Here is a 27,828-nt window from a genome sequence, read left to right on the forward strand (position 1 = left end):
GGCGTCGAGCCCCGCACTCCCGCCATCGTCACCAACTTGCCTGCGTTGCTGCCATTGCCCAGATGCGGCCACACCTGCCCCAATGCAAGGGATGAGGCCCCGCCGCTTCCTTCCTAGCAGCCACATGGGCTTCCGATGGCTAGCTTCAACGGCGACGAGAGGTGAGAGGGGTGGTGGCGCTAGGGTTTAGTGGCCGCTTGTGTTGCCTCCTGGGAGCGACACGGGGCGTGTTAACTTGATGTCTAGCAGTATAATGTGGATTATGTAGGTATGTGAGTGTCACATGGTAGTACTAGTATAATTACCATAGGTCGCCATGCTTGCTTGCCTGGATGAACTCCTGAAACACCATCCAACCAACTCATGATGACACGTGGAGGGCTGGATCTTGGGCACATGCTCCTGTGTGTAATTACCTGCCTCCTAACGCCATGGTAAACGTTGAACGGGTTGAGAGAGAGAGAGATGTACTATTCCTAGTGTGGGGTTGCCTGTGGGAATGGAGTTTTGACCCGGCACGTTTGACTGGCAGTGTGGGACCGCCGCTTATGATTTGCCTGCTGTGGTGCCTACCGCTGTTGCATTGGCCGGCCGGTGCCACTCTGCCACTCGCAAACACACAAAACCCACACCCTCTCTCTCTCTCTCTGGCCAGTGACAGGCACAACGACTGGCCTGGCCCCGAATTATTGCACCCGTGGCCGGCTTCACTTCTCTCTCTCTCCTCCTAGACTCCATGTCTCCATGCCAGGAAGAGAAGCGCATTTATAGAACCGGTATCTCCGACGCCATTCCAATTATTTCTTTTCTCCGGAGAAGAGAACGGAGGTCGATCGATGGATCACTGTTCGCTCGCACGCCTCCATGACTGACCTCCATCTGCTCACTCCATTTATGCCCTGACCTGCACTTGCACTGCATTCGCATGTAAGCTGTAGTAGGGGCCTGGATCATTTCACGCCTCCTACTATTTGGCATTTCGGCTGGGGTTGTGCATGGAGTACGTACCATGCCCAAGTACTACACTTTTTGGCCGCATCTTTGGATCACTTCTACTAGTACACGAGAAGCTGTTGAACGGAACGGAACGGGACGGAATCGCGGAAGTGCGTGCGTGGAAGATCGTGCCTTTTACAGCTCGCATGAGCGGGCCGGATCCACTGCACGCATATGCATTGCATGCCTAGCTAGCTTTTACAGAGCCGGCCGGCCGGCCGGTGGCCTGAGTGGAGCTAGCATCCAATGCTGAGGGCTAGCTGCTGCACCAGTACTACCACCTAGCTGCTGTTGCACGTACGCACGTGTAGCCCCCTCCCCCCCCCCCCCCCCAGGCAGTGCACCAATGGTGCCGTAGTCTATTTTCTTCAGAAACTTGCTCATGCAGCTTTGTTCCTTTATTCAGAAATTTCTCCTTGTGACACCTGAAGATCTTGAGTAGGAGTACATATTCTGTTTGGATGTGCATGCATGGTTCAGCACTGTAGAGTACGGTTTTTTATTAAGGAAAACAGCCAACAGAAAGCCTGAAGTACTAGTGCAACCTCTATATTTTCTTTACTTTCAATCACGAGAAAGCTTTCAGGCTGACATGGTGAGGTCCATTCGAGTAGACAGCATTCTAGTACTAGTTCCAGACTACAGAGAAGAGTTCACACTTCACACTGGGAACGAAGGGTTAGTTCTAGTTGTAACTTGGAAGAGAGAGCTGTAGAGGAGCGAGGGGCATTTTGGGGAGAAGAGGGAGCTGAGCAGCTAGCTACAGGGGATGGATGGCAATGGCATATGGCATCTCTCTCCGGTCAAGGGACTTTGACTACGGCTCTGACAACGGTGACAGCCGAGATTGTCAGGTCTTTTCTGACACCAAAAGGAGAAATCTACCGCCTGTGTCCACCCAAAATCATAACCGTTGGGTGTGCGGTTTAGCACTTTAGCTGATTGATTATTCCCTCCTTTGATATGCCTACGTACATATGAACAATAACCTCTATTAAATGTTCAAAACAAGCTTAGCAATTACGCATGAGCTGCAATAAGGACTGTCAAAATTTGCGCGGTCCTTGTTTGGATCGACAACGACTCATTAAATTTCTCATACTTGTAAAAGTTCTCGGTCCGAAGTCTAGCCAATGCATTTGGAGCTAATAAACTCTAGACATTTGAGCTCACTCCATCTCCCGCGTCGGCCGTTTCACCTCAAAATGGCCTACAACACCTTACCAAGGATATGAGACTATCTTCAACCATATTTTCTTCATTTTTTTTCTATTTTTTTTATTTTTTATCTCTAATAGTTTTACTTCGAAGAGAACGATGAAATGAAAAGAGAATCCTTTCGTGAAAGAAACTGTAAAAGAAAATTATTAGAATGCTGAAAGGAATCAGAATCTTTTTAAAAAGAAGAAATTTGAGAAGAGAAATCATCAAAGACGATCTAAACGAGTTTAACCACATCTCTAACAGTTTTTCATTTCGTTTCTATATAATCTTTTCGTGAAAAGAACGAAGCTTGAGAAGAGAAAGGTCAGAGAGGATCTAGACGAGTTCAACCACATGGTGGACCAATTGAAGTCGGTTCGAGTCGAGGCCTAAGATCAGACCAAAAGGCGTAGCTTAACTTGTGTAATCCATTCACATTCTTTAAGCAACTATTAGCCGCCTAAGTTCAGAACCACTTGGCATCACTGGAGAGAGGGGGGGGGGGGTTGCGGAAGGGACAACAGGGCAGGCCACCACGCAGGTCTCGCTCGTCCTTGACCTGGAGATGATGGGCGGAAGCCGACAACGCAGCGGTCCACCCGTCTCCAGGCACGCATCTCTCCCCTCTTCTCCTGCTAGTCCATAGACCACGCTACGACCGACCTACCGCTAGACCCCTAACCCATTGCGCCGAGGGCATTCTCGTCACACGTCGATGGCCGAACAAACACTGCATGCATGCGTGTACCGTTTGCACGATTTGGACTGCAGGATTACGCGAAAGGCTGGGGAGCTCAGTATGCGTGATGCCTCCTTGCCTTTTCCCTGATTGATCCTTTCGTAAAGCCAAGCGAAGTGGAGAACAGAAAGGAACCGGACAGCTCAACGTTACACACTTACACTGTCGCGAACCCGTGTACCAGGTCAATAACAACAGACAAATCACAGAGAATCTATTACCATGTGAAGAGCTGAGATGGAACCACTACTAAAAAAGTGTATTCACTATAGGCTTTAAACCGACCTTTACTGTTGATTCGGAGCTAACAGTAGCTAACCAGCAGCAGTGATAGTCCCAATTATCTTTGTCAGATTGGAGACCGACGGTAAAGATGTTATTACTATCGGCTGAAGGTTTCAACCGATAATGATAGTCAATGTTTGCAGGGACTGCATCAGAGTTTACATGTCTCTCTCCTCAACGATCCTATATATTCCAGTTATAACTAAAATATATACTATTTTTAAGATATATATATTTTTTAAGTAAAATATATACATCTTTCTGAGATATATGCGTCACTTTCGGATATGTACATATTACTTTTTAAAATATATATACCTTTTTGAACTCCTATTGAAAGGAGAGTATGTATTTCTGTGAGTACTTAAGTGCAGACTAAGTGTGTCACATGTTATATATTTTCTAAACATCTATTTAGAGGAAGAGTATGTACTCTCCAGAGTACTTTTTTACATGAAAAAAATATAACTTCTGACATCTATGCCAACTAAGGATACATATATAATTATTAAACTCATAAACATCTAAATAGATGTACTAACAGGTTTTGAACATGATGGATGGAGACATGCATTTACGACTCCTTCACTATACCAATGATGCTTTTACAGAGACCATAACATTTTCTTAAGTACTCCCAAGAGTACTTAAGTACAGACTAAGTGGATCACACGATACAGAGGCCAGAACATTTCCTCTTTTTAAAATAAAATAAAAAAAATCAACGAGCGTACCCTACACGCTATTGTGGCATTGTGCAGTATTGTGCTAGCCAATAATGGTGATTTTTTGATCGATTCATCGTTCTATATCTGGGAACATTAATTAATCTACGGGTTTGCAATAAACCAGACGAGACGGGACCAGAGTTTAACTTATCAACTTAGTTCGAAAATCGTGGTAACTAAGCTTATCGCTCCGCATCGGTAATAGAAATCGATTGATTTTCAAATTGAAATTAAAAAAATAAAAAATCCTAAATATAACTAGAGACAATTACGAGAATTACCGTGAAAAAAATTCAAAAGTAATGTCATTTGCATCATATTCCATCAGGAGAAAGTTTGAAAAAAAAGAAAAAAGTTGAAACGTATAGCTCATTTATTAACTTATGTTAAAAAAAACTTAACATATAAACACATATTTTTTCTTATGTAGGTAGTATCTTAAGAGCATCTTTAAAATTGGTTTCACTTCATTTAAAGTTTATTATTTTCTCCATAATTTTTACAAATTTCATAAGAATAAGTGAATATGATAAGAAATAGCACTATAATTAACTTTTTCATGTATACCATTATTTTTTCTACATAAAGAATACTATAAGTAAACTAATAAAAGTGATTTTACTAATTTTGGAGGTGTGATAAGTTAGTTATGAATTAATCTAGTTGTAATACATTTACACAATCCTGCATGTAACAATAATTATTTCATAAGTTTATGTATTTTTAAAAGACATAGGAGAATGTAAGAAGACTAAAAATATTGGTTTCATGATTTTGAATTAGCAAAGAGTAACTATGTATTTAACTAGGTTTAGCAAATATTTTTTTTCATAGAAAATATTCAACTTTTGATGAGTATAAATACTTTTATCATGTATATCATGTTACAAGGAAACAAATAAAATTTGTTTCATTTTATTTGAAGCTCAGATGAATTAGTTATTGATTTTACAATGTTGAACCATTTTTTTTTACTTCACTAAAATTTGAGAAAACCGCTCAATAATTAAATCAGTAAAATTAAATGATTACCGAAGAATTCAAATGGTTATCAACAATTCAAAAAATGCAGAAAAACCGCTCGATAAATCGCTAAATGCGGTCGGTAACCGCAGCAAACAGACCGGTTACTGTTCAGTTGATTCGATCTAAATTCTTGTTGAATTTTAAATTTGATCGAGTGAATTTTAAACGAATTATCACCAAATTTTGCTTGTTATCACGATAATCGTGATTTTCCGGTAACCACCGGTGAGCGGTTTTCAAGTTCCAAATGGTTTTGTAAAACTTGGACGGGAATAACTAACATGCGGCAGCTTGTTCATGGGGTCATGCGCGTATGTTTCTTACGTGTCCGCATGTAGGGTACGCAGTTCCAGGTGTGGATGGACTAAAGAAGATGCTATTTTTCAGTAGTCTGAAATCAGATGTTGTTTTAGTCATTTATATCGGTCGTAGTATCCTGATCAGACAATCATAGCATCGTCTTCAATCTCCCGTCTCTCTTTTCTCTCCGTGACATGCTCTCTTGCCTCGTCCGCTCCAATGATCTCTGGAGGCGCCATGCTTACTCGACTATGTCAGGCTGCATCTTTGCCTGCTCGTCGCCGGTACCGCTCATCGGCCGTCCTCCGTCGCGCCGCTCCGTACTTGTCTTCTTGTGGGCTGGACACCCATGGATCTCACTCTAAGCTCAACAACAGACAAATTCTCACTAGAAAGTCGCCACCACCAACCCAAAACCCTAATCACGTCTTCCATCACGCGTTCATATATATTCACACCCATCGCCGACCTGAAAGGGTGAACTAATTAATTAAGCTTGCGCTTTGATCGTTTCATGCATGCATGCATCAATCTGGACCTCAGGACTTGACTAGTGCACAGCGCGTGCGACGTGCGGATGCACACCTGCGATGCGAGCGTACGAGAAGACCCACCGGCCGCCGTGTGCCTTGCACTAGCATGCATGTTAACAGTGTTGTCGCTGCCCGGGCGCCGAACACAAATAACGTGTCTACTAATTGCAACATTGTGCCAGTACGTATCCACACATTTTTTATTGCTTAATTAGGGGTAAGATTAGTCATTTGTATGGACCGTATATAGGAGGTGGAGCAGATTAAGTAGATTTATTTTTTTAAAAGAAAAATGTCTGATTGGTTGTATTTATTTGAACAGACTAAGTTAGGTTTCTGTTTAGTTTACTAAATCTGAGATCATATTAGTAATACAAGAGCTAAAATTCTGATTGATTGCTAGTATAAATATTATTTTAAGACATTAACAAGTGGGTCTATCTGTATGAGAGGATGCAAGAGGTTGCATCCATCGGGTTAAGCTGCGGACGTATAATTGCATCCGTCGAGTCAGACTAGGACAATATATGCATTCACCGAGTCGAAATCTATCTATACGGATAACCAATCATACCTTAGATGCCTTAATGCATGCATGTGTTGTGTTGCTTAAGGGTGTGATTGATTGTCTATATGGGTTTTGCCCCTATGGACTATATATACAGTTTGAGAAGCAGACTGAGCGAAGTCATATTTATTAAAAAAAAGATTATTTGATTAGTTGTATCTGTCTGAGCAGATTGAGTTGAGTTTCTATTTGATTGATCGAACCCGAGGCCATATAAACGGATACAAAAGTTAAGACTATAATTAATTGCTTGTATAAAAATGAAAATAAACCAGATCAGACTACAGACACACATTTACATGCACCAAACCTGATTGAAATAGTACATACAGGTTAATAAATACGCTCCTTTAAAAAATTATACGCATTCAGGCCAGGTTGCTCCGGCAACTGATCATACCCTTAGTGCGTGCATGTGTGGACGGTAAACGTACAGTACTGTGCAGTAATTTGATTGATCACCTGATAGGCAAGTGGTGATACTGTTGCCTATATTCAGTGGCGGAGCTTAAGAAGATAGCAGGGGGGGCCAAGTTAATGGATAAATTCAAATTCACACAAGATTTGGTGCTTTTGTTACTATATAGCTGATGAAGATTAGTATTTTCTAAAGAGAAGTTCTTAGCCTAGGGGGGCCATGGCCACCTCTGGCTATAAGGAAGCTCCGTCCCTGCCTATATTTATTAAGGACTCGCTTTCAGGTACTGTACTTAGTAATGATACGAAGGGGAAGACGGTACAGAGATAATACGACAGAGTGAGCTGCAACAAAGAGAGGAGATAAATAAAATAATACTACTCATGAGTACGAGTACAGAGAGACAAAGGTTCGTGGCTAGATATGGTACGGGGATATACAAGTCAAGTCGATCGCCACCGGGCCGGGCCGGGGCCCGGGAGGAAGCAGGTGATTGCATGAGTACTTGTTGAACAATCGTACAGGTAGATGATACACAAGGGCAAGATCGCCATTCCACGAGAGCTACAAGCTAGGACTAGCACCAACTATGATTCCATCCAATACAACGGCAAGAAAGCAATGGCAGAAGCAGCAGTGGAGTTCCTGGCTCCTGCATGCAGCGAGCGCAGGGCAGGGAGGGGAGAGGATCACAGGCCCCACGGCGGGAGATCACATGACAGCCAGGCCTCCCCTCCCCTCCCTTCTCCTCTGTGCCGCTAATGATCGTCGTCCGCGACAAACCCAGAACCCAAGAAACGCAACAGAAGCAGCAGCTCATCGATCATAATACCCACAACAACAACAGCAGCAACAATGTTCACTGCTGCTTGCTCTCAGTAAGTGCACAAAAAAGCACAGGACAAAACCAAAATACCTCCTAGAACATGCATGATGCATCCGCGATGATGCATGCGATGCACCACACCACCAAAAAATTTCTAGTCACAGCCTCCAAACCCGATCCCCAACAATTAATCACCTTATTTACATCGAGGTCCCTGGAGCCGGATTGCAGATGCTAGCTAGGCTGGGCAGACGGGTCAATGCGCGTCGTCTTCGAGTTTTTAGCCTTGACCGGCCATCGAGCTCCGGCTTAATTTGTCCAAACGACAGATGATCACCGGGAGGAGTCGCCGCTCCGGTGATCGGAGACGAGCGCGTGGATGGCGCTCGAGAGGCTGTTCACGGCCGAGATGAGCCCCGCGAAGCCCTGGCGCCGCACCTCGGTGCGCTCTTCCTCCAGCCGCAGCCGGCGCTCCTCCAGGTCCAGGAGCTCCCGATGCCTCCGCTCCCTCTTCTCCTCGCACGCCACCATGGTGCGGGCCAACACGGTGGCGCTGCGAACCACGCTCGACCCTAGCCGGTTGAGACGCCGGCGCTTCGGCTCCGGCTCGCCATCCGACCCCCCGTCGTCCCCGGACTCCGACGAGCCAGACAGCTCCTCAGCTACAACAAAACGTAACAACAGTGAGTCACAAGGTTCTTGAGCTCAATGTACACTACAGTCTACAGCAGTTGGCATATACAAAAACATGCAACTGTCACTCAGATACGCAGATAGTAGATAGTACAACTACAAACTACATGCATGAGGAGAACAAAAGGTTCTTGCATGCTTGCACAGATGCTCCAAACTTTCAGTCTTTACAAATGGATCTTGCCAAGGCCTTTACAAAGTGATTGCAACCTTTGTTTCTTTGCAGCAGTCAGCAGAAGATGAGTGAGCAACGAGCCATAATTTTTCAGTGAACCCCCATAAACTAGCAGGATTCGCCACCTACTTTGCCATGCATGAGCTGCACCGCAGCTTTATTCTCGCAGCATTATTACCACTACCACCCCCCGGGAACCAACAGTAAAAAGTTAAAAGTGCCCCCCGCAGAGGTAAATAATTACACCAACTCAACGCAACGCGAGTATCCGATCACCCCCAATCATAACGCTCGGCTTAAACAACCTACGGGCCCACGTGTCAGTTGAACAAGCAGTAAATGGATGGATAGATGTAACAGCTGCTGATATTAAAGTACGGGCGCGCGCCGACCATACCGGAAACCGACGTCGCCGGCGGCGCCATCGCGGCCGGAAATGGCAGAGGAGGCGGCGGAGGAGGACGGGGCTGCGCGAGGAGAGGCTTCGGCGGGGAAGGCAGTGGTGGTGGAGGAGGTGGCGGCGGCAGCGCGAGCGGGGGTGGCGGGGCGACCGCGATCGCCGCGCCCCCGCGGCGCGCGGCGCGGCGGGAGAGCACGTCCGTGAGCGCGTCGAACACCTCGGGCGCGAGGTTGGTGGGGAGGTTTCGGTCCTTCCGCTCGTGCCGCTCCATGGTCCAGTAGGACGGGAGGGCCCCAGCGCCGCCGCTGCTGGCGGCGGTGGCGGTGACGCGGGACTCGTAGTCGCGGACCTTCTTGTAGTCGCGGAGGAGGTTGTCCCACTTGTCGTTGCACTGGTTCTGGCTTCGGAGGCAGCCGTGGTTCCAGCAGTAGTTCTCCACCCACTTCCACCGCTGCTCCGCCGACCGCGGCGTCGTCGGCGACCCCGGGCCGGCCGCCGCGGCCACCCCTCCTCCCCCACCAGCCCGGCGGTCGTCATCCAACCTCTTAGCGGTGATGAGGATGAGCGTCTCGTGGAGGGTCCAGTTGCCCTTGCGGTAGTCCCGCGGAGCCGACGCCGGGGACGGCGGCGGCGGCGCTGGCGCGGAGGGCGGCGTCAGGTGAGGTTGCAGGTGCTGGTGCGGGCGGAGGAGCGCGAGCGGGGACGCGGTGGCGGAGGAGGAGGGCGAGGGGTCAGAGGCGGCGGACATGGGGGCCGGCTTGGCTACGGTGTTGGCCGACATGAGATGAGCGGGCTACGGTGCTTGGGTTGGCGCGCTGGCGCTGGGCATTGGGATGCGAGGGTGGTAGTGGTGGTGGGCGTCTCTGGAGTGCTTGGGTGCGGCCGCGGCCGAGGGGAGGCCCGTATTTACATGCCACGGCGTTCAGCTGTGGTGCGGCCGCGTGCGAGGTTTTCCCGTCGGTTTAGTGGTGGCGTCAAGTGAAGTCAGTGGCAGAGGGTGAGTGTGCAGTGCAAGGTTAGGAGCGTGGCAGAGTGTTCCATGTGAGTGGGGGCTGATCCTGAGCTCCTCCTCGCCTCATCGCCTCATCGCATGTCAGGGTGCGAGGGGAGGGTGGGAGAGTGGCACTGCCAGAGCGATGATCGTTCACGTTCACCCTTCGTCTTCTCCTCGGCTTCGCCCCCATCTCCTCCTCGTTTCCCGTTGCTTCTTTTCAGTTTTACAACGTCGATTACGCTTGCAATAGACAAAAGGGGCTCATCAATCAACACGTGCCCTTTGTTAGTACTAGCTATGCGTGCAAGCTTACTAGGGGCTGATCACTCTGGCCAGGTATATTAGCCAGCAGCACCAACGGGTGCCCCGCAGCTGCCGACGTGTCGTCCTCAATTCCGGGCACAACCCGGGGCCCCTCCCAGCATTGGCCGGCCACGCCATTTCCACCGCGCAGAGTACGTTATTCCGCCTAGGAAAAAAGACTCACTGTTGCGAGTGATTGTGCTTGCTTGTAGATAGGCAGAGCGCGCAACACCGGAGCTGTCGCATGAATAGTGCTGGAATATATCTTTTGAATGTGCTCGAATGTAGTATATCTCCAATGTTGTTGTTTTTTATATAAGAAACTCTATGGGGAAAAAAAACCACGCAGCGTCAATTCCTTAAAATCATACATGCACTTTTTATCGAGGAGCCTTTTCACCGGCACTATGGCCCTTGTCTAGTATCTACACATGAATCTAGTATCTTAGAAGGAAAATTATACTTCATGGCAATCATTTACTTTACTAGCAAAAGTCCCCACAAGTTGCACACTTAGAACCAGAAAGCACCCCTAGGCTCAGGTCCACACCAGAAATTCTAGTTGTAGATGTGGCACTTTGGCCTTTATCATATTCTTTTAGCAAGCATTATGTTAGACTTGGGACTGCCATTGGCCTCTCTTTTTCTTCCAACTCTTGAAGCCTACAAAATGAAGGGGGAATGAATGGAAGGAATGATCTTATGTTCATCCCTAGCGAAATCGCCCTACCACCGTAGCATATCACAGCTAGTAATCTCACTCACTACAACGACCACTCTTCACCAAATTGTGGCCTTTTGCTAGCTCGTAGAGATGTTGGTTGGTTGCCTTTTGTAGCATAAAGAAACCTAACTGAACCGGAGCTAACACGCAAGCAGAAATGCATGAGATGTTTTCAACTTTTTTTAAAGAAAAAGGGCGGCCGGAGGCGTTTGGGCTGAACTGAATGGACATGGGAGTTACGCAGGTTTTACGGCCCAGACTGTTACTGCCTTCGTTCTGACGCGTGTGATGTGCTCTGTGGAAGTGAAACGCCTGATAAGTGTGGTTGCAATACAGCAGAGTGAAGTTAGCTGGGCTAAGCCTTGAAGAAGACACAACAAACAGCGGCGCAGAAGTAAGTAGTATCACTAGGACTTTGACTCTAACACAAATAAACAGTTTTTCTCTAAGAAAATTACAGCAGCCAAAAATTAAAACATATTTTTTTAGTCAATAAAAAGAAGGAAAAAATGGAGGTGCGGGGAATCGAACCTCGTGCGTACCGCATCTTGCGAAGCGTGCGCTCTCTCGCAAGCGAAGCGAGCGCCCGACCATCTGAGCTACACCCCCTATGTTTTACAACTGGAAACAAAATGAAGTATTTGTGCTCGGATTTGGATTGTAGGTCTCGGAGTCGGGACGTTTCAAGATTGAAAATTTGGGATTCACCGCTGGTTTCCACTAATCACAGTACATTCACAGGACACACAGATGAGAGAGATCAACTGTTGTTATTTCATCAAGACAGAACACTAATCATTCCGTTAGACTGGGGTACGGCCACCAGTCTTGATATGCGGTCCTTATAGCAAGTTTTGATCTGCACCTACTTCTTGCCTTGCGAGGTTACGGGCTAATTCTTTGCTAAGATATCGAACAAGTAGATCTTTTAAATTCCATGAAATTACCAGCAAGTTTTAACCTCGAGTCCCTGATCAATGCTATGGCTGCAGAGCTCGGGGCCGCGTCATTCCGAGCCGCGCCGGCAAAATTTGTCTTTTCACTTCTCCCTCTTCCGAATGAATCTGAGTATGGAAATTTTCTGAGTGCTGTGGCGCTGCAACACCCGTCTCTGCCATTTTTCTATAATCATTTCCTTTGTGGTGATCTGGAGCATATAAGGAATTGTTTGTTTTTATTAGACTGTGAAAACAACTTTTGAGGTTATGGTTTGGTATGGATCTGCCGATCGACTAGTTGGCAGATGTGGGAGTAAGACTCTGACTGTTAAGCTTTTGGGTGTTCTGGTTGATGTGCTAACTAGACACGGTTGCTGATGGGGTAGCATTGTTTGATGTGGTTGTAGCTTGGTGGCTCAGGAGTGTCGAGTTGTATGTTGTTGTATTCGTCGGGTGTTTGCTGCTTGGTCGTGCCGTGTCGTCTGGTTGTTAGGGGTGTGGGGTTCTTTTCCTTTTGTTCTCTTTTGTCTTGCGTGTGATCTGGTCTCCGCGAATTGTATTGCAGAGCTTGTTAAGATTTTCAGTCCAGTTTTCCTTATAAACTAGGTCACTTTTCTTCTTAATACAATGACGCGCAGTTCTGCTGCGTGTTCGAAAAAAAACAATTTTTATAAGTTGAAGTGGAAACAAACAAACAGTTTTTATAAACTGGATTCTACAATATAATTATTAGATGGTTATAATTCCATTGCTAAATTATTATAATCCCACAATACACTCTCCACGAGCTTTCCTCAAATTTTTGATTTGCAAAAAGATCAAACTGCCCATCAAACTTGAAGTGGAATTACACACCCGATACCCCTCCTTTACCCCGTACTCGTGCGCCACTGCCAAACGCCGCCGCCGCCGCCACTCTCTTCTCCACTCCCCCCTCCGCACCACCCGCACCCTCAACTCCCTCTTAGCTACACGCTGCTCCTCCTCTTCGACATTCCTCCGTGTCACCCCCTTCATCCTCCTCGGTGCCACCCCTAACTTCCGCATCCTAACCCCCGCGCTGTGCCGCGCCCGCCAGCCCTTAGCCGCCGCCGACCTCCTTCGCTACATGCCCACCCTCCTCCTCAACCCGAATCTGAGCGTTGCTGTCGTTTCCTTGCCGACCGAGCTAAGGTGCAAGCCATCTTCCCCAACCCCGGCTACCGAGTGCTCCTGAATGCCTGGGCGATCAATAGGGACCCCAAACACTGGGACGACGCGGAGACGTTCAAGCCGGAGCGTTTCGAGAATAGCGTGGTCGACTTTAGGGGCACGGACTTGGAGCTCATTCCGTTCGGGGCGGGGCGGGGCGGAAGATGTGCCCCGGCGTGGCATTCGCGCAGGCCATCGTGGAGTTCGCGCTGGCCGCGGTGGTGCTCTACCACTTCGACGACGAGCTCCCGTCAGGGTGGCGCCCGGCGACATGGACATGGAAGAGGAGACGGGCGTGGTGGTCCGCAGGAAGAACGATCTGTACCTGCGCCCGGTCGCCCGTGTACCGCCGCCCGATACCGCGCTGGCTGCCTAGGCTACTACCATTTGCACGATTCATTCGTGCACTGCGTGTCTAGCTTTATGTGCAACCTGATTCATTCGTGCACTAATAAGTACTCTACTCAATAGAAGATCTAACTGGGTCGTAGTAAATTGGTTGTTTTTTGCTTTGTCAGCTGTGCGAATGCCTGTGACCTTGAGCCTACGCACGATCATTTCTTAAAAGTAGGCATTTAAATTCGTCTCTAAAAGGACTCGAACTTATATGATTTAGATGTACATCTACACCTTTAACCAACTAAGCTTGTGAGGTGAATTGGGTAGCGTGTAGGCTACAGATGCAGGTATCTAGCAAGCAGAAGCAACCAGCGAGTATCCTGATCCAAATTTACTAGGCATTCAACGAACAAACACGAAACCATCGCCGGCTCGCACATAAAGATGGTTCGACCACCATATTCATACCAAACAGAGTTAATCACTGTCCAACAACAAGAGCTTTGGATGCAGATCTCTTTCAGAAAAGAACAAATAATTCTAACCATAACATGTCTTTTCATCTGAACTTCCTGGAGCACAGGATTTCTGTACCTTAACATTTTTTTGAAGGATTTCTGTACCTTAACATTTGTGCATTATTGTTGCATATGTCCGATAATTTGTGATACATGCACTCTAAGTGCATAATTATTTATCTGCAATGAACCATGATTCACAATTTGCCCTTTTGCAGGATAAATATCTCAAGGGGTGAAGACCGTGGAGTGCCTCAAGAGTTTTTAGCTGCTCCTGGTACTGCAAAACCATCTGTTTCAGGCTGCCAACTTCCTGAGTCTTCATATCAAACCCTTCTTGGCGTTCATGTTGTACCGCAACACCCCAATTCAGAATCGCATTATCTCGCAGAATTATTGCCAGTTGCTCCTTTAGCATCACATTTTCCTATGGAGAAGTAAAAAAATACATCCACTTGAGCTTAGACACATGAGAATTTAAGAATCTCACAAATCAAACTGGTTCAGTATGGAAACACAGGCAAGACAGTGGCTCTGTTTAGTTGTAGTTTCTTCATTCTGTTCTTGTATGCTTCAGTAAAATAATCTGGCAACATATTCTGCTCTAGCTTTGACACCAGTTTAGAATTTGAGATTCACCTGGTTCTGGGAGTGATCGGTGGATGGTTTATTATTACTCGTCCCATGCCCATTTCTGTCTCAAGGTACCGGCAGCAACTAGAACTTTAGATACATTTCACACAAGATGCATGTATACGATCAGCTGACACCCAACATTTTGATGCTGATTCGTACCGCTTGACCGGAATTGACGCAAGTACCAAAAGCCTCAACAAGTAAATGAAAATTTTCAATCATATCCGTAGTGATTCCATCAGAATGCTTTGAAACAGAGAGGTCTCCAGCTTTTATAGAAAGACAAAGGTCCTGGTTCCTTCAGAATGGTTGCGGTGTCCGGTGTGTATCTCTTTTGACAAGCATAATTGCATTGCATGATGAAGGATACAAATGAATGTCCCAAAAACGTTGGATAATTATTCCTTGCCTTTTACAGACTTTTCATTCGAGAAGAACTACCAGCACACTCATCAATATTGCACATCGTTGACCAATCAACTCTACAATTGAGTGCTACACTAAAATAATTTAGACCCCCCAATGAACTACTTGTAGAGATAGAAGGAATGCTCATCAACTAACTACTTTTGACATAGGCTACAAATGTGTAATGTGCATTCCTAAAACAAAAATCATGCTGCTGCTGATCTCTCATTGTCAGGGTCTTCTAAATTCAAGGCTTGCAATAACTTGGGCCATGATTCGGGTATTCCACCCGGTAGATTGAACTCCAAGAGTTTTCTCCTTGCTCTGTAGAATTCCTCCACAGGCTCACTCTGCAAAGATGATGGCTTACTTAAAAAGGAAATCATGATGCCACAGTAAACAATAATGCTAGAGTCAGTCATATAAGAAAGTACCCAAAACCTAAAGTAAGAAAGCGAGGGTTCTAGAATATAGGTGTGCATTCCCCCAAAAAAGAATATAGGTGTGCAGAGAAGTGTGTGCCTTACTGAATCTGAAATGATACACTTAACTTCTAACCGGCAAATCAACTGCATAGTTTATGTATTCACCATATAGTTTCGTCATAATATTCACCATATAAACGAAAACAGCGCAATGCTAAAGCTCAGTACCATGTCTGAGGATTTCACACATCCAACCTTAAGCTTCCAATTTTCATAAAAGCGAATAGGCTAATTGAACTATCAATTAAAAAGCTATAACTCGCGTACTGAACCAGCACAAGTGGAATATTCAGATGGCATAAAAAAAATGAACCAACAAAAACCCTCAAAAGTGAATGCCAGGCCACTGGAACGTACCAAATCATGGTAAACACGTAACCGCTCCTTTACCACCTCTTCAGTATCATCTGATCTAGTAATTAGCTTTGACTCGCACTGTGGAGGAGGAAGTAGCGGGGGCATGTACATTCGAGCACCATTGTCACCCTCAATATCAATGTCAGCCACGTTGAAATTTCCTCCACATTGGCTGCACATCCTTCTACCAAGGCATTTTGCAAGCAGAGCTTCTTCTCGGAGTTTGAGATTGATCACCAAATCAATATCTGTGACTCCTTCAAGGATTTCCTAACAAAGCACATGGTATAATTATTATTGGGAACTGGAACATAATACAGTGGTCAGTTTTAACACTTACTTGATGTTTTATTGGTGTCAACTATGATATTTGGGAAAGAAATCCAAGGCTACCACTCTATTGTTCATTGCTGAAAGATACATCAGAGTAAAACTATACAACTCTTACCAACCTGTCCTTGGTTAACAAGTTTATTTAAGCTAGCCATCTATAAGACAACCATCAAATTTCAGACGATAACCAAATTGAGAAGATAAAAAGGGCACCGATATGCTGAACTACTATGATTAAGCCTACCACTACAATCATGCCAAACATTATTGGACCAAAACTGCACATTTGTGTACGCTACTTCCACCCGCTCAAATATGATTAGAAACAATCCAAAGAAAATGCAAGTGATCAATGCTTACTGGTAAGAGGCAAGTATGTGTTTTTGCATACTTATGGAGTTACGGTCAGGTCAAATAACTAGCTCACCGCTTGTCTTATAGTCCGAGGAAAGCCATCAAGGATGAACCCCAATTCACCCTTTTCTTCTCCCTCTTCAAGGCGCTTTGAGAGCAGATTTATGATGATCTCATCAGACACTAGCTTTCCATTATTGACAATCTCAGCAAGCTGGAAAGAAAGTGCACAAGCAACACAATCAAGAAAATGCAGCTGACCAAACACAGTCAGAGTGGAGAGGCACAAAACTAAGAGAAAACAAAAGGGTTGTAGTGATATAGGTAAATTGAATCAATAGGACTTTTTTTTTCAGAATCGGGGCCTACACTCACACAGTCGCACAGGGACTGTACGAGCGCCCCCCGGGGGGGGGGCAGCGCCGGGGCTCGAACCCGGGTCGCTCCCCCGACGGCATGAATCAATAGTACTTTTACAGATAAGCCTGAGGTACAGCCGTAGGCCAAACAATTAATTCATCCTTGCAATTAAGTTTACAGTTAAACAGCCTCTAATGGAGTGGCTTACAGACTTTTACAAGCTGGCCAGGGTACAACAGTCGAGTTTACAGTTAAACAGCCTCTAATGGAGTGGCTTACAGACTTTTACAAGCTGGCCAGGGTACAACAGTCGAGTTTACCCAAATATTGTTTCTGAGATCACTCTGCAAGCGAACTAGTTTGGTTTATTTCCTATAAGACCAATTGAGCATGAAAAACAGTCAGCTGCTCCATGCGCTGCAGACATAGCGCTTCATAGCTGTGCAATTAGCATGCGTTATGTATTCTGTGTAACCAGTGTTGCATACAGACAAATTGTGGAGATCCGTTTACAGAACTACAGTGATGATGAGCTGGTTTACACCTTGCAGAGGATGATCCAAGTGCAGCTGCGGGGTAGGAATAGGATTACTCTACTCATACAACAGTGATTCTTCGTCTACGTATTATGACTGTTTGGAGCTGCCTAGTGAATTAACACTTGATGCAGCGATCCATCAATGGAAACAGACTTTGGGGAAAGCGGTGAGATTTATCCAAGCTCGGAGTCCTTAGATTCTAGATTTTCGATGGTATCAGTACAGATCATGACCCTTAATTGACCGCGAGGAATCCACCACTATCCATTTGAAATCCAGAAAATACCACCCACACGCGCGCGCGCACAAAGCAGTGGTTTTACCTGCTTGGAGAGCGGGTTGGGTGAGGCGAGGGCGTCGCGGACGAGGTCGCCGGTGGCGATGTGTGGGACGCTGAGTAGCTGCGAGAGGCGGCTGGCGTAGGTGCCCTTGCCGACCCCGGGGCACCCCAGGAACACCCACTGCACGCGCCTCCCGTCCTCCCGATCCCGCCCCTTGCGCCCGGTCGCCGCCCTCACCCCAGCCGCAGCCGCCTCCTTCGACTGCGCTGCTGCCGCCGCCGCCGCCAGGCTCCTCCGGGACGCGGCGGTGCAGGTCCGGATCGCGCGAGAGATCCCCGCCATCTCGACGCAGCAGAGATATTTCTCGATGTTTCTTTCCTCCACTGTTCGTGCCTTTTCGTGTTTGAGTTCGACACGCGGAGAGAGAGAGAGAGAGAGAGAGGAGTGTTTTGGTCGATGACGAGTGGGCTCACGTCTGGTGGGGCCCGCGTACGAGCCAAGGTTTGAGCAGTAAGTGCCACGTGCTGAATTGAAAACGTGGAATCTTGCTAGATTCTGCGGAAAAAATTAAAAAACAGACAACATAGGCACATATATTATAGAAATAAACAATATATTATCTATTTATAAATTTAGCATACGTATTCGGTACCTTATTTACCAAAAACGTGATTTCGACATCTGAGTGCAGAATATAGCACTGCGCATCATAATCGACACATCTGCTAACAACAGACTGTATTCGGTACCTGATGTGTCAAATATGATACACAGTATCGTATTCAACACCTCACCTACCGGATATAGGCTGTGCATGAAGCTAGAATCCGCATGAAAATTGAAGTTTTTTATTTAACTCACGATTTTATTTGTGAGTATAAAAATAGTTCAAAATTTTTAAATGTTTTCATGAGTAAACTAGAGCTCACTAACAACCTATTTTAATTGGTTTGATAAAAATCATGAGTATATTTAATTAAAATTCTCCAAATAAACCAACTTTTATAAATTCTAGCAATCTTTAATGTCTCAAATAAATTCTCAAAAATCTAAAAAAAATCACTAATATTTTTCTCATGTGATATAATAATTTATAAAAATATTTCCAACCCTAGGTTATTTGGTGAAAAAGTGAGTTCATTTGTAACACTCCATTTATATGTATTTTTTTATCATTTAATATGATATTCTCTTTTTAATTTAATTTGAATAAAACAAATTCAACATGCACAAAATCTTAGTTCTCAAATTAATATTAAGCCTTTTTAATGCTCTATTTATATGCATTTTTATCATTTCATGTGACATTCTCTTTTTAATTCAATTTAAATAAAACAAATTCAACATGCACAAAACCTTGGCTCTCAGATTAATTCAAACATGTTCTATTTAATCTATTGCTGGCCTCAAGCTGAAAACTTCGAGTATCCTCTCATATTAATATTAAGCCTCTTCTTACTATTATTTGTGCTTCATCTCTTCCATAGTTTCCTCTTCCTACTTTGAGAGATGATATCGCCATCTCCATACTCATTATATGGTTGTTTAAATTTTAGATATATCATTTTCCATATTTAATTGAAAAATATTAAAAAAAATTGTATTACTGCCTGCTTTGAAACGATGATGTAAATATATATTCGCAATTGCAAAAATTATATGATTCTTAAGTGTCTGACTTTATTATCTTAGTAGCAATTATTAATTTGTCATGCATCACATGAGAAGAATATTAGTAAAAAAAACGACGCGTTGAGGACCAGACTTGACCCCCAGATTGTCGTTAAGAGGATACTGCGCCTCGAACTTGAGCCGGCACAATGAGATCATGCTCCACTGACCGTTAGCAACATGAAAGGCTTGACTCACGCGCGAATTAGCAGACCTCGAGAAGAAGCCTAGCTTAAAGGCTGAATAAACAACAAACCTTCCAAAAAAGAGGTTGAATAAACAACGCAAAGTCAAAAATTGTTAGACATTTGAATTGGTATTCTATCTTTTTTCGCCAAGAAAAAACTGCTCTTTTCCATTTGTTATTCAACAAGATTTGTATTATACCAAGAACCTAGAAAAAATAAAATAAGTATCATGACATGATGCTGATTAGGTGAAAGGATGTAGCAATGATAGCCTATGAAACTGAACTTCACATTGCTGACATCCATTAAACTATTTTTTAGAAATTCAAAGTCATTAAATTGTTAATTACTACTTGTTGCGTGATTCAATCATACTTTTGGGTTGTCATACATGACATACAGTCCACATAATTCAATCAAATTGAATTAAAAAGAGAATATCATATGAAATGATAAAAATGCATATAAATAGAGTATTACAAAAGAACTAACTTTTTCACCAAATAACCTAGGGTTGGAAATATTTTTATAAATTAGTACATCATATGATAAGAATATTAGTGATTTTTTCTAGATTTTTGAGAATTTATTTGAGGTATTAAAATTGCTAGAATTTATAAAATTTGGCTTGTTTGGAGAATTTTAATTAAATATTAGTTCAGGCTTTTTTTATCAAACCAATTAAAATGGGTTGCTAATGAGCTCTAGTTTGCTTATGAAAACGTTTAGAATTTTTAAACTATTTTTTACTCCCACATAAAATCATGAGTTAAAAAAAAAATCAATTTTCATGTAGATTCTAGCTTCTAGTTTCTCTTACTGTTTTTCTTGCGAGTGGGGTACACGGGCACAATTTCAGTATCTGAGGTGCCGAATATAGTGTACAGTACCGTATTCGGTACCTTATATATTAAAATTATGTTTTCGTTAAATAATATACCGAATACATATGATAAATTTATAAATACGATAATATGTTATATATTTTTACAATATACGATATATATGTTGTCTATTTTTTTTAATTTTGGCCTAGATTCTACCTGTTCGGTTGTCTAACTCAGCTGGACGGCCGTTTGTTTAGAAAAAAACCGGTCACATTCCGGGGGCCGGGAATATTAATGACCTTGAGAACCAAGCCAAAATTTAACCCTGCCGAAAAGTTCAGCTTCCTTTTTGTTTTTGATGTGAAAATTTTGTCGTGTCCCCTAGAAACTTTGGCAGTAAAGCAAACATAGGTAAAATTTCTGCGGCCGAAATGGCAACCTAACTTAATTTTGGTTTGGTTAATAAACTAACTGTAATTTTCAAGCCACGACTTTGGTAATATCCGTGGCCAACACTTGACCAGGTTTGTTTTCACTCACCAACCAAACAAATCACTCCCTATTTTAGCCTTGCTACCTAAGTGCGATCAAACTAAATGCTTATATACAAAAGTACTGTCGATCGGGAGCGTAGAAATTTCAAATGAATTCTACACTACCTTTAGAGAAAATACTTTCAGCCTTCGACAAGCAACAAATCACTATGTAGAACACATGATCGTCTCAACTCAATGGCCTGTTTTGGAGATGTCATCAAATTCTTCGAAGCATGATTTTGTATAGTTATGCATGTATTGCTCAACATTAACCGGGTTTTTTTTTGTGTATGTAGCATTGCCTAATCGCCGTGTGTTCGTAGGAAAAGTATTGGCACCACGAGTTTGAATCTGTGGGCTGTCGTTCCTCGCCTTGGGTTCCAAGTGGGCTCCTTGGTTGCAACCTATTTTTTTATTTTTTTATTTTTTAAAAAGTGTCTTTTTACCCAACCTTATTTAGAGGCTTTTGCAGGAGCCGGGGTTCGAGCCCCAGCCGGCCGGCTTCTCCCTTAGAGCCTTAGCCAACTGCACTATATGCGGTTCCCTAGGTTGCAATCCACTTCCATCAGGACAACTGGCTCGTTCGTTGTTGTCACGAACAACAAGAGCTGGCTTCTTGTGTGGGCAAAGGCAATACAGCACAATGCTTCCGTCGAGGCCACGCAGGGTGCCTCCTCCTCCTTTCTGTTCAAACCCACCATGTGATGCGACTTCCCTATTCCAAAATCCTACCCGTGGAGATGAAGGACTTTATTAGGGTTCCATCTCTACGTAGGTACGCTCCGCAGCGACAGCCACCACCGTAAGCACCAAAACTCGCGCAACACGAAAACCCAAGCATCCACCGCTCCACGGCAACGGCTGTCGAAAAGCTGCAACCATTGACCTCTGTTTATACCCCAGCGGCAGAGACGAAGGCGTTGACATGGCGCCATCTCGCGCTGGCGGAGGAGCTCTGTCGTGCCAAACTAGGGTTTTGCTTCCTGTAATGGCAAATACAGGACTAAAATGGGCCTATGACGGAGGAGTTAGTTTTTGTTATCCATTCAATAAAAAAATACATGACAAATTTACATATATGATTTCTATGTTTTTAAATAAATATTTAAACTTTAACTAGATATTGTCAAAAATATCAAATATTTATGATTGAATGGAGTACTGAGCATATTTATATCCAAAGTAAAAATCTCGATATTTCTATGCAAAAATAAGTGCTTTTAAAAAACACCTCTTTTCTGCATTTTCAAATTATTACAAAATATCAACAAACTGAACATTTGGATTCTTGGAGTTTCGTATCATTAGTCATTTACCCTTTTAACTATAGATACTCTTCGTGGAGTGCTAATGAGGGTGGGATCCTAAAAAAACTTAAAATGGCATTTATTATCTGAACAATTTTTGCAATTTATTTACATAGTAGAATAAATCAAAATTGGAATGGTAGAATTCATCACTTGTAGTTTCATTTCTTATAGAGTAAATTTCAAAAACCTACAAATATTTTAACATATATTACATAAAACTACAATTACTGGTGCCTATTTTAAAAATCTACAACTATTTTAACACAAAGCTATAACATAGTGAGCCCATCTGTCATCCTCTGTGGCATATAGCCATGGGCTCACATGCTGCCAGAGGATGACAGGTGGACCCACAGGGTGAAAGTTGTATTTTTTGCAATATGTATCAATAGTTATAGATTTTTAAAATGATTACTAGAAATTGTATTTTTTACCATATATCAAAATAGTTGTAGATTTTTAAAATTTACACTTTCTTATAATTTGGATCTGCTATATTAGCCTATCCAGTATCCACCGGCCGGCGCTCAGTCTCGGGTTCTCGGCTTCTGCTTTCTACCTTTCCGCACGCGTGGCCCATGAGTTTGAATCTGATATGCTTTCTTGTTTTGATGTGAAGTGTGTCCAAGGATTGATGGTGGAATAACTTTACTATTTTTTTAGTTCCTTCATTTGTTTTGTTCGAACTACCATATACGGCGATGTTTACAATTGGAACGTTGGATGGTTTAACCCTTTGCTCAGACATAGTTTGATTTCGGAAGTTATGTGTATAAAACTTGTTTTGGTCTCAGGGAGTCAGAACGCCTAGATTACATGTTCCTCTTGTCTTTTACTCCACCAAACAAACTTAATATCTTTTTTTGGAAAAAGACATTGCTTTACTGAGTGTTGGCCTGTTCAGTGATTTGAAACTTGGATTACTAGTACCACCACCTCCAAAATGATGTTTTTGCTTTCTTATGCGCTCTTAACATGTTTCTGTGGGCTGTGCTATTTAGAGTTTATTGCAGGCCAGGGTTTTTGGTCAGCAGCCACACTTTGCCACACCTGCCTTAGCAATTTTTGTCCAGGAGTGACTAATGTTTGGTTTGTAGCCATAATTGTGGCATACCAAACTTTCTTTTCGATCTATCTCACTCACTTGCCAATTAGTCGTCCACCCATTGTTTTGCGAAAATTTGCCACATCTTTGTCAATGATTTGTTCACCACAAAATTTGATTTCGCCGAATTTACGCCAAACTTTCGATACCATCCAAACAACAATGCGTATCAGATTTACCGTGTTCTAGGTGACTTTCATTAAAAGCATGGTTCTCTTTGGTAAGACGATCAATATCACTGGTAGCATGCTTCAGTTTCTGGTGGTCAGTTGGTTCAGTGGTAATGAATTTTTTCTGAACATGAAAGCAACATCCGCATATTATTTTGATATAATTAGGTCTAAGTGCAAAGATGCAAACCTAACAAAGATGTGCAAAGTTGTAAACATAACAATGTATCCTCAGCAGCTATCCATTTGAAACTCAAAAACGAATTCTTATTTCCCTTGGGGGTCTTGTTCTTGTTTGATGATGAGCCTGCTTTTGATTTCTAATGTAGCTGGTCAACTGCTGGGTACTGCATTTCACTTGTCTCTAAGCTCCTGGACGCTTAGCTTGTCTAGGTTGGGCTAATTCAGTTGCACAACTTCAGTTTTCTTTTTCTTTTCTTTTTATTAGTTCTCTCCTTTTTACTTGATTAACACTTTCATTGCTTGCACCTGATATGCCCCTTTTCGGTTGCTTTGAATAAATTTGTCCGCTGAAGAGTGAGTGCATGATCTGGGATACGTTGATTTCTTTGTTTTGTGTACTCTACTATTATTTGTGACTCCAATATTTTCAATACTGGGCAAATCTTCTATATGAAATCTGTAGGACTCTTGCTTGTCGTAACAACTTTGTTATAATGCCTAAACAACACCTCAAATAGCTCTTGAATTTTTTTTTACCCAAATTGCAGTTTGAAAGAGTAAATTCCATCAGAGCTCTTTTGTTTGAATTAGCATATTTTGGATCTGTTAACTGAAAATTGTACCTTTTAAGTAGACTTGGCGTAAAGACAGTAGGTTGAAATCATCCTCGTTCTATTCTTGTTTTACTACTAGCTCGGGCCTGCTTGTAGGCTTGTCCCGGATTGGGTGTCACCTTAAAAAGTTTTGTAGGCCGGTGGGAGGGGCTTCAACTGATCTTGTTTCATTTGTCTTGAATCTTGAAATATTATCAATGAACCAACAATTGTTGTTTAGGGCGACTTGGTAATTTCCTTGATAAATTTGGAACTACTATTGTTTTCAAAGTGGAGCTATTTTCTACCTAACGCGTATAAAATTTTGTCAATCCTAACGTTGTTCATGGTGTACTAGACGACTACCGCTCTCTTATGGGACGGTAAGAGTTTGTGTGACTGCTTACCGCCCTCTCAGGGGATGGTAAAGGGACGTCTAGTTTTGTAATTTTTTTCACGAGGAGTCTATTTATTTAAATTTTTAATCGAAAAATATATAAAAAAAACTCGTCCAAAATGTGTAGCTAATGACTTGCGTAGGCCGCTAATTGGCCCAAGTTGGCCTATATTTACTTCGCAACGGGCCATTCCCCGACTCAATGGACCGCAGGTGGGTCAATCTTTGTCACTTATGGGCCGTAGACGGATCACAACCTGGCCTGTCTTTGCCTCAACAGGCCGGTCTTCATCATTTTCAATTCTGGGCCATAAATGAGCCGATCGTTTTCAATTATGGGCCTATCGTTTTTAGTTTTGGGCCGTCAAGGGGCCTATGGTTTTCAATTCTGTGGCTACAGTTTTCAATTCTGGGCCGTAAATTGGCCTAATGTGTTCAATATTGGCCCTAGTGTTTTCGGTTTTGGGTAGTACAAGGCCCTATGGTTTTCAAATCTGGGCCGTAAATAGACCTATCGTTTGCAGTTCCGGGCCGCATTGGGCCTCTCGTCGATTTTTGGGCCGTCAATGGGCCTACCGTGTTCACGTTTGGGCCGTCAATGGGCTTACCGTGTTCACGTTTGGGCCGTCAATGGGCCTGCAGTGACTTAATGGCCTCGTGGCTAGACGCCTAAAGGCCTTCTTTTAGTCCTTAATGGGCCGAACATGTGTCTCAGACCTGGCGAACCTTTCAGACAATGGGCCGTTGTCGGGCCTTTGCGTCTAACGGGCCTGAAAGTTGTGTACCGACTTTTTGGTCAATGGACCTGACTTTTTGGTTCAAAGTAGGCCTGCTTGAGGTCTCGTAAGCACTAACAATGAGCCTTTTTTCTAGTCACCTTAGCTGACTTGGTGTTTGCGATTACTTTTTGCAACTGCTACCAGACCTTGTCAGTCTGGCACGGCAAAACAACACTAGTTAGCTATCATCTCGGCAAATTTTGATACTCGGGTCAATGAGCTACTTATAGCTATCATATCGCAACACTAGGTAGCCTCAATGCGTTGCCATCGATGTTTTGTTTTATACTGTCCTAGCACGGAATGTCGTAGTCAGCAAAACACCAGTCAAATGAGCCACCAGGTAGCATCAGCATTGTTCACCACGTTTCCCACCATGTCGCCAGCTGCAACCATCCACCCAGGTATCAAATTGCTAGTCAAGTTCCAAAAAAATAGTAAATGAGTATAGAATAACTGTGTTTCAGATAATATGATTATATAAATCGATCAATTTTCAGCACCGGGAAATATACCATTTTCTTAAAGAGCAACAATAAAGCTAGAGGGCTAAAATAGCAGAACAAGCGGATAACTGATCCTCTAGCATAATTTAATTGAGAGATCAAACCAGAAGAAATGTGAGAGCAAAACAACTAATCATGCAGCAAATATCTGAAGCAGAAAACTAATGAACATAAACAACTGATCTTTCGTGACGATTTAAAGCATATGTATAGCTACCAAAAAAAAAAAACCCCAAACTTATTACAAATTTTGCCATTCCCCGCTTCAAGAACCCAATCCCCTCACAGTGAGCAAGAAGCTACAGTCTGAGCAAGCTGTCGTAAGTATATTATTTTCAGCATCTTAAAAGTACTCAGTGTACTTCAAATTATCAAAACCAGTACTAAAAAAATCAACAGGAAACAAAATGGTTGATTGGAGCTCATGCAAAGTTTGTACGTGTTGAGCGAGATACCAAGCAGCCAAATAGGCAAATAGGAGACAGTACAAGCAACACCAAAGAATATTTCATAGGGAAACGACCCGTCTTTTTAGATACCAGCAGCCAAATAGGCAAATAGGAAACAGTACAAGCAACACCAAAGAATATTTCAAAGGGAAACGACCCGTCTAGTAGCCCTCTTTTTAGAGGACGAAACACCAAAGTTTCAATTTGAGGCATAAACAATTGGCTTTTTCCCTACTTCAAATTTTGATTCACTACATTGAGCACAAAACAAACCGGCACACACAAATGTTTCATGTAAGATATATTGCTCGTTTCAGATCTAAAAACAGAGCATGATGAGGGCAGAACTGAAACAGGGTACTTGAAATGCATAATCTAGAACTGCAGAGAATAAACCACACCAAGCAACCAACCCAAATAAGAAAGACACCGCATGCCGCGTGGATAATCGTATTCACCTATATAAACCATTATCTAAAAAAACCTATATAAACAATAGAGAATGACTAGAAATATGGTGCCCCTGATAACCCCTCACGGTAGCGGCGATGACCTTCAAGAGTATTGCTATTGCTGCTTCAATTCTAGTAGCCTTCGTTAGATAGAGAAGTTTAATTCATACATCATGAAGCAGTTCTTTCACTTGAAAAAGAGCATATTGTGGTCAGTGTGCACAATTAACACACATTTGACAGTTTTAGTTATTGGCATTTTTTCGGTGGGGTGTGTATCAATTGTAGTGTCATTCTAAAGAGATTTTGAGGTAAATAGTTGCTGTGATCTTAAAAGAGACTCAGAAGTATATTTGTTTTATGATTAACAATTCTAATTAAGAATGGATCATATACTTGAGTTAAAACAAACTTTCACAAATACTTAGTGTTACCTGATACCTGTATCCAAATTTATTTACCGAATCTGACTTCCGAATTCGAGTCGGATTCCAGCTTCCTTATTCGTGGACAAAGCGGATTCGGAATTGTATTTCCTTCCGAGGATAACTTGTATCCATGCGCTTCAGATTATTAGCCTAGAGTTCGCCACCAGCAGTATAGCCAACCCTACCCTATCACGTCAATCCCACAAGCCTCTTATCCATTCCCGTTCGATCGTGGTGAGGGAGTAAGTCAAAATAGAAAAAACTCACATTGGGTTTAGAGATAATCAGGCTCGAACTGATGACTTCCACCACGCTAAGGTGACACTCTACCGCTGAGTTATATCCCTTCCCCGTTCCATTTAGAAAGAGAATTAACGAATCCTAAGACAAAGGGACAAGAAACTCAAGGCCAAACCACTCTTCGAGTTATATTTTATATGTCTACATTTTCTTCGCCGAGTCTGACATACGAGTTCGAGTCGGATTTCGACACCCAAATCACTTCTACGGAGGACGAGGATCTCGCCACGGAGCCGAAAAGCTACGAAGCTGCGGGAACCATCTCAAGTTTCCTGCGGTGGGCT

General features: G+C 43.3%; 2 protein-coding genes across 3 annotated transcripts; both read right to left on the reverse strand.

Moving 5' to 3' along the window:
- Positions 1-7,627: 7,627 nt before the first annotated feature.
- Positions 7,628-10,057, reverse strand: LOC133923709 (trihelix transcription factor ASR3-like). Its single transcript, XM_062368991.1, has 2 exons — positions 8,888-10,057; positions 7,628-8,284 (listed from the first exon to the last, which is right to left on the reverse strand). The coding sequence occupies exons 1-2, from the start codon at positions 9,669-9,671 to the stop codon at positions 7,956-7,958; spliced, it is 1,113 nt and encodes a 370-aa protein (XP_062224975.1). The 5' UTR covers positions 9,672-10,057; the 3' UTR covers positions 7,628-7,955.
- Positions 10,058-14,824: 4,767 nt separating this feature from the next.
- LOC133925216 (probable adenylate kinase 6, chloroplastic) lies at positions 14,825-18,083 on the reverse strand. Of its 2 annotated transcripts, XM_062371103.1 has the most exons (4): positions 17,693-18,082; positions 16,544-16,684; positions 15,784-16,053; positions 14,832-15,291 (listed from the first exon to the last, which is right to left on the reverse strand). In XM_062371103.1, the coding sequence occupies exons 1-4, from the start codon at positions 17,990-17,992 to the stop codon at positions 15,148-15,150; spliced, it is 855 nt and encodes a 284-aa protein (XP_062227087.1). In that variant the 5' UTR covers positions 17,993-18,082; the 3' UTR covers positions 14,832-15,147. The 2 variants fall into 2 exon arrangements, with proteins under 2 accessions (XP_062227088.1, XP_062227087.1); XM_062371104.1 differs by lacking the exon at positions 16,544-16,684 and having other exon boundaries at positions 14,825-15,291; positions 17,693-18,083.
- Between the last annotated feature and the right edge of the window lie 9,745 nt (positions 18,084-27,828).

Source organism: Phragmites australis, chromosome 7 (genome assembly GCF_958298935.1).
Source record: "Phragmites australis chromosome 7, lpPhrAust1.1, whole genome shotgun sequence".
Classification (NCBI taxonomy): domain Eukaryota; kingdom Viridiplantae; phylum Streptophyta; class Magnoliopsida; order Poales; family Poaceae; genus Phragmites; species Phragmites australis.

What these genes read in the sequence shown, in the direction of transcription:
- LOC133925216 (XM_062371103.1), bottom strand. Translation starts at nt 17,992, where the DNA reads ATGGCGGGGATCTCTCGCGCGATCCGGACCTGCACCGCCGCGTCCCGG. An exon ending in CCAACCCGCTCTCCAAGCAG is followed by an intron (nt 16,685 to 17,692) that starts GTAAAACCACTG and finishes CTTTCTTTCCAG; the next exon opens with CTTGCTGAGATTGTCAATAA. An exon ending in CTCGGACTATAAGACAAGCG is followed by an intron (nt 16,054 to 16,543) that starts GTGAGCTAGTTA and finishes GTGCTTTGTTAG; the next exon opens with GAAATCCTTGAAGGAGTCAC.
- LOC133923709 (XM_062368991.1), bottom strand. Translation starts at nt 9,671, where the DNA reads ATGTCGGCCAACACCGTAGCCAAGCCGGCCCCCATGTCCGCCGCCTCT. An exon ending in GCCGGCGACGTCGGTTTCCG is followed by an intron (nt 8,285 to 8,887) that starts GTATGGTCGGCG and finishes GTTTTGTTGTAG; the next exon opens with CTGAGGAGCTGTCTGGCTCG.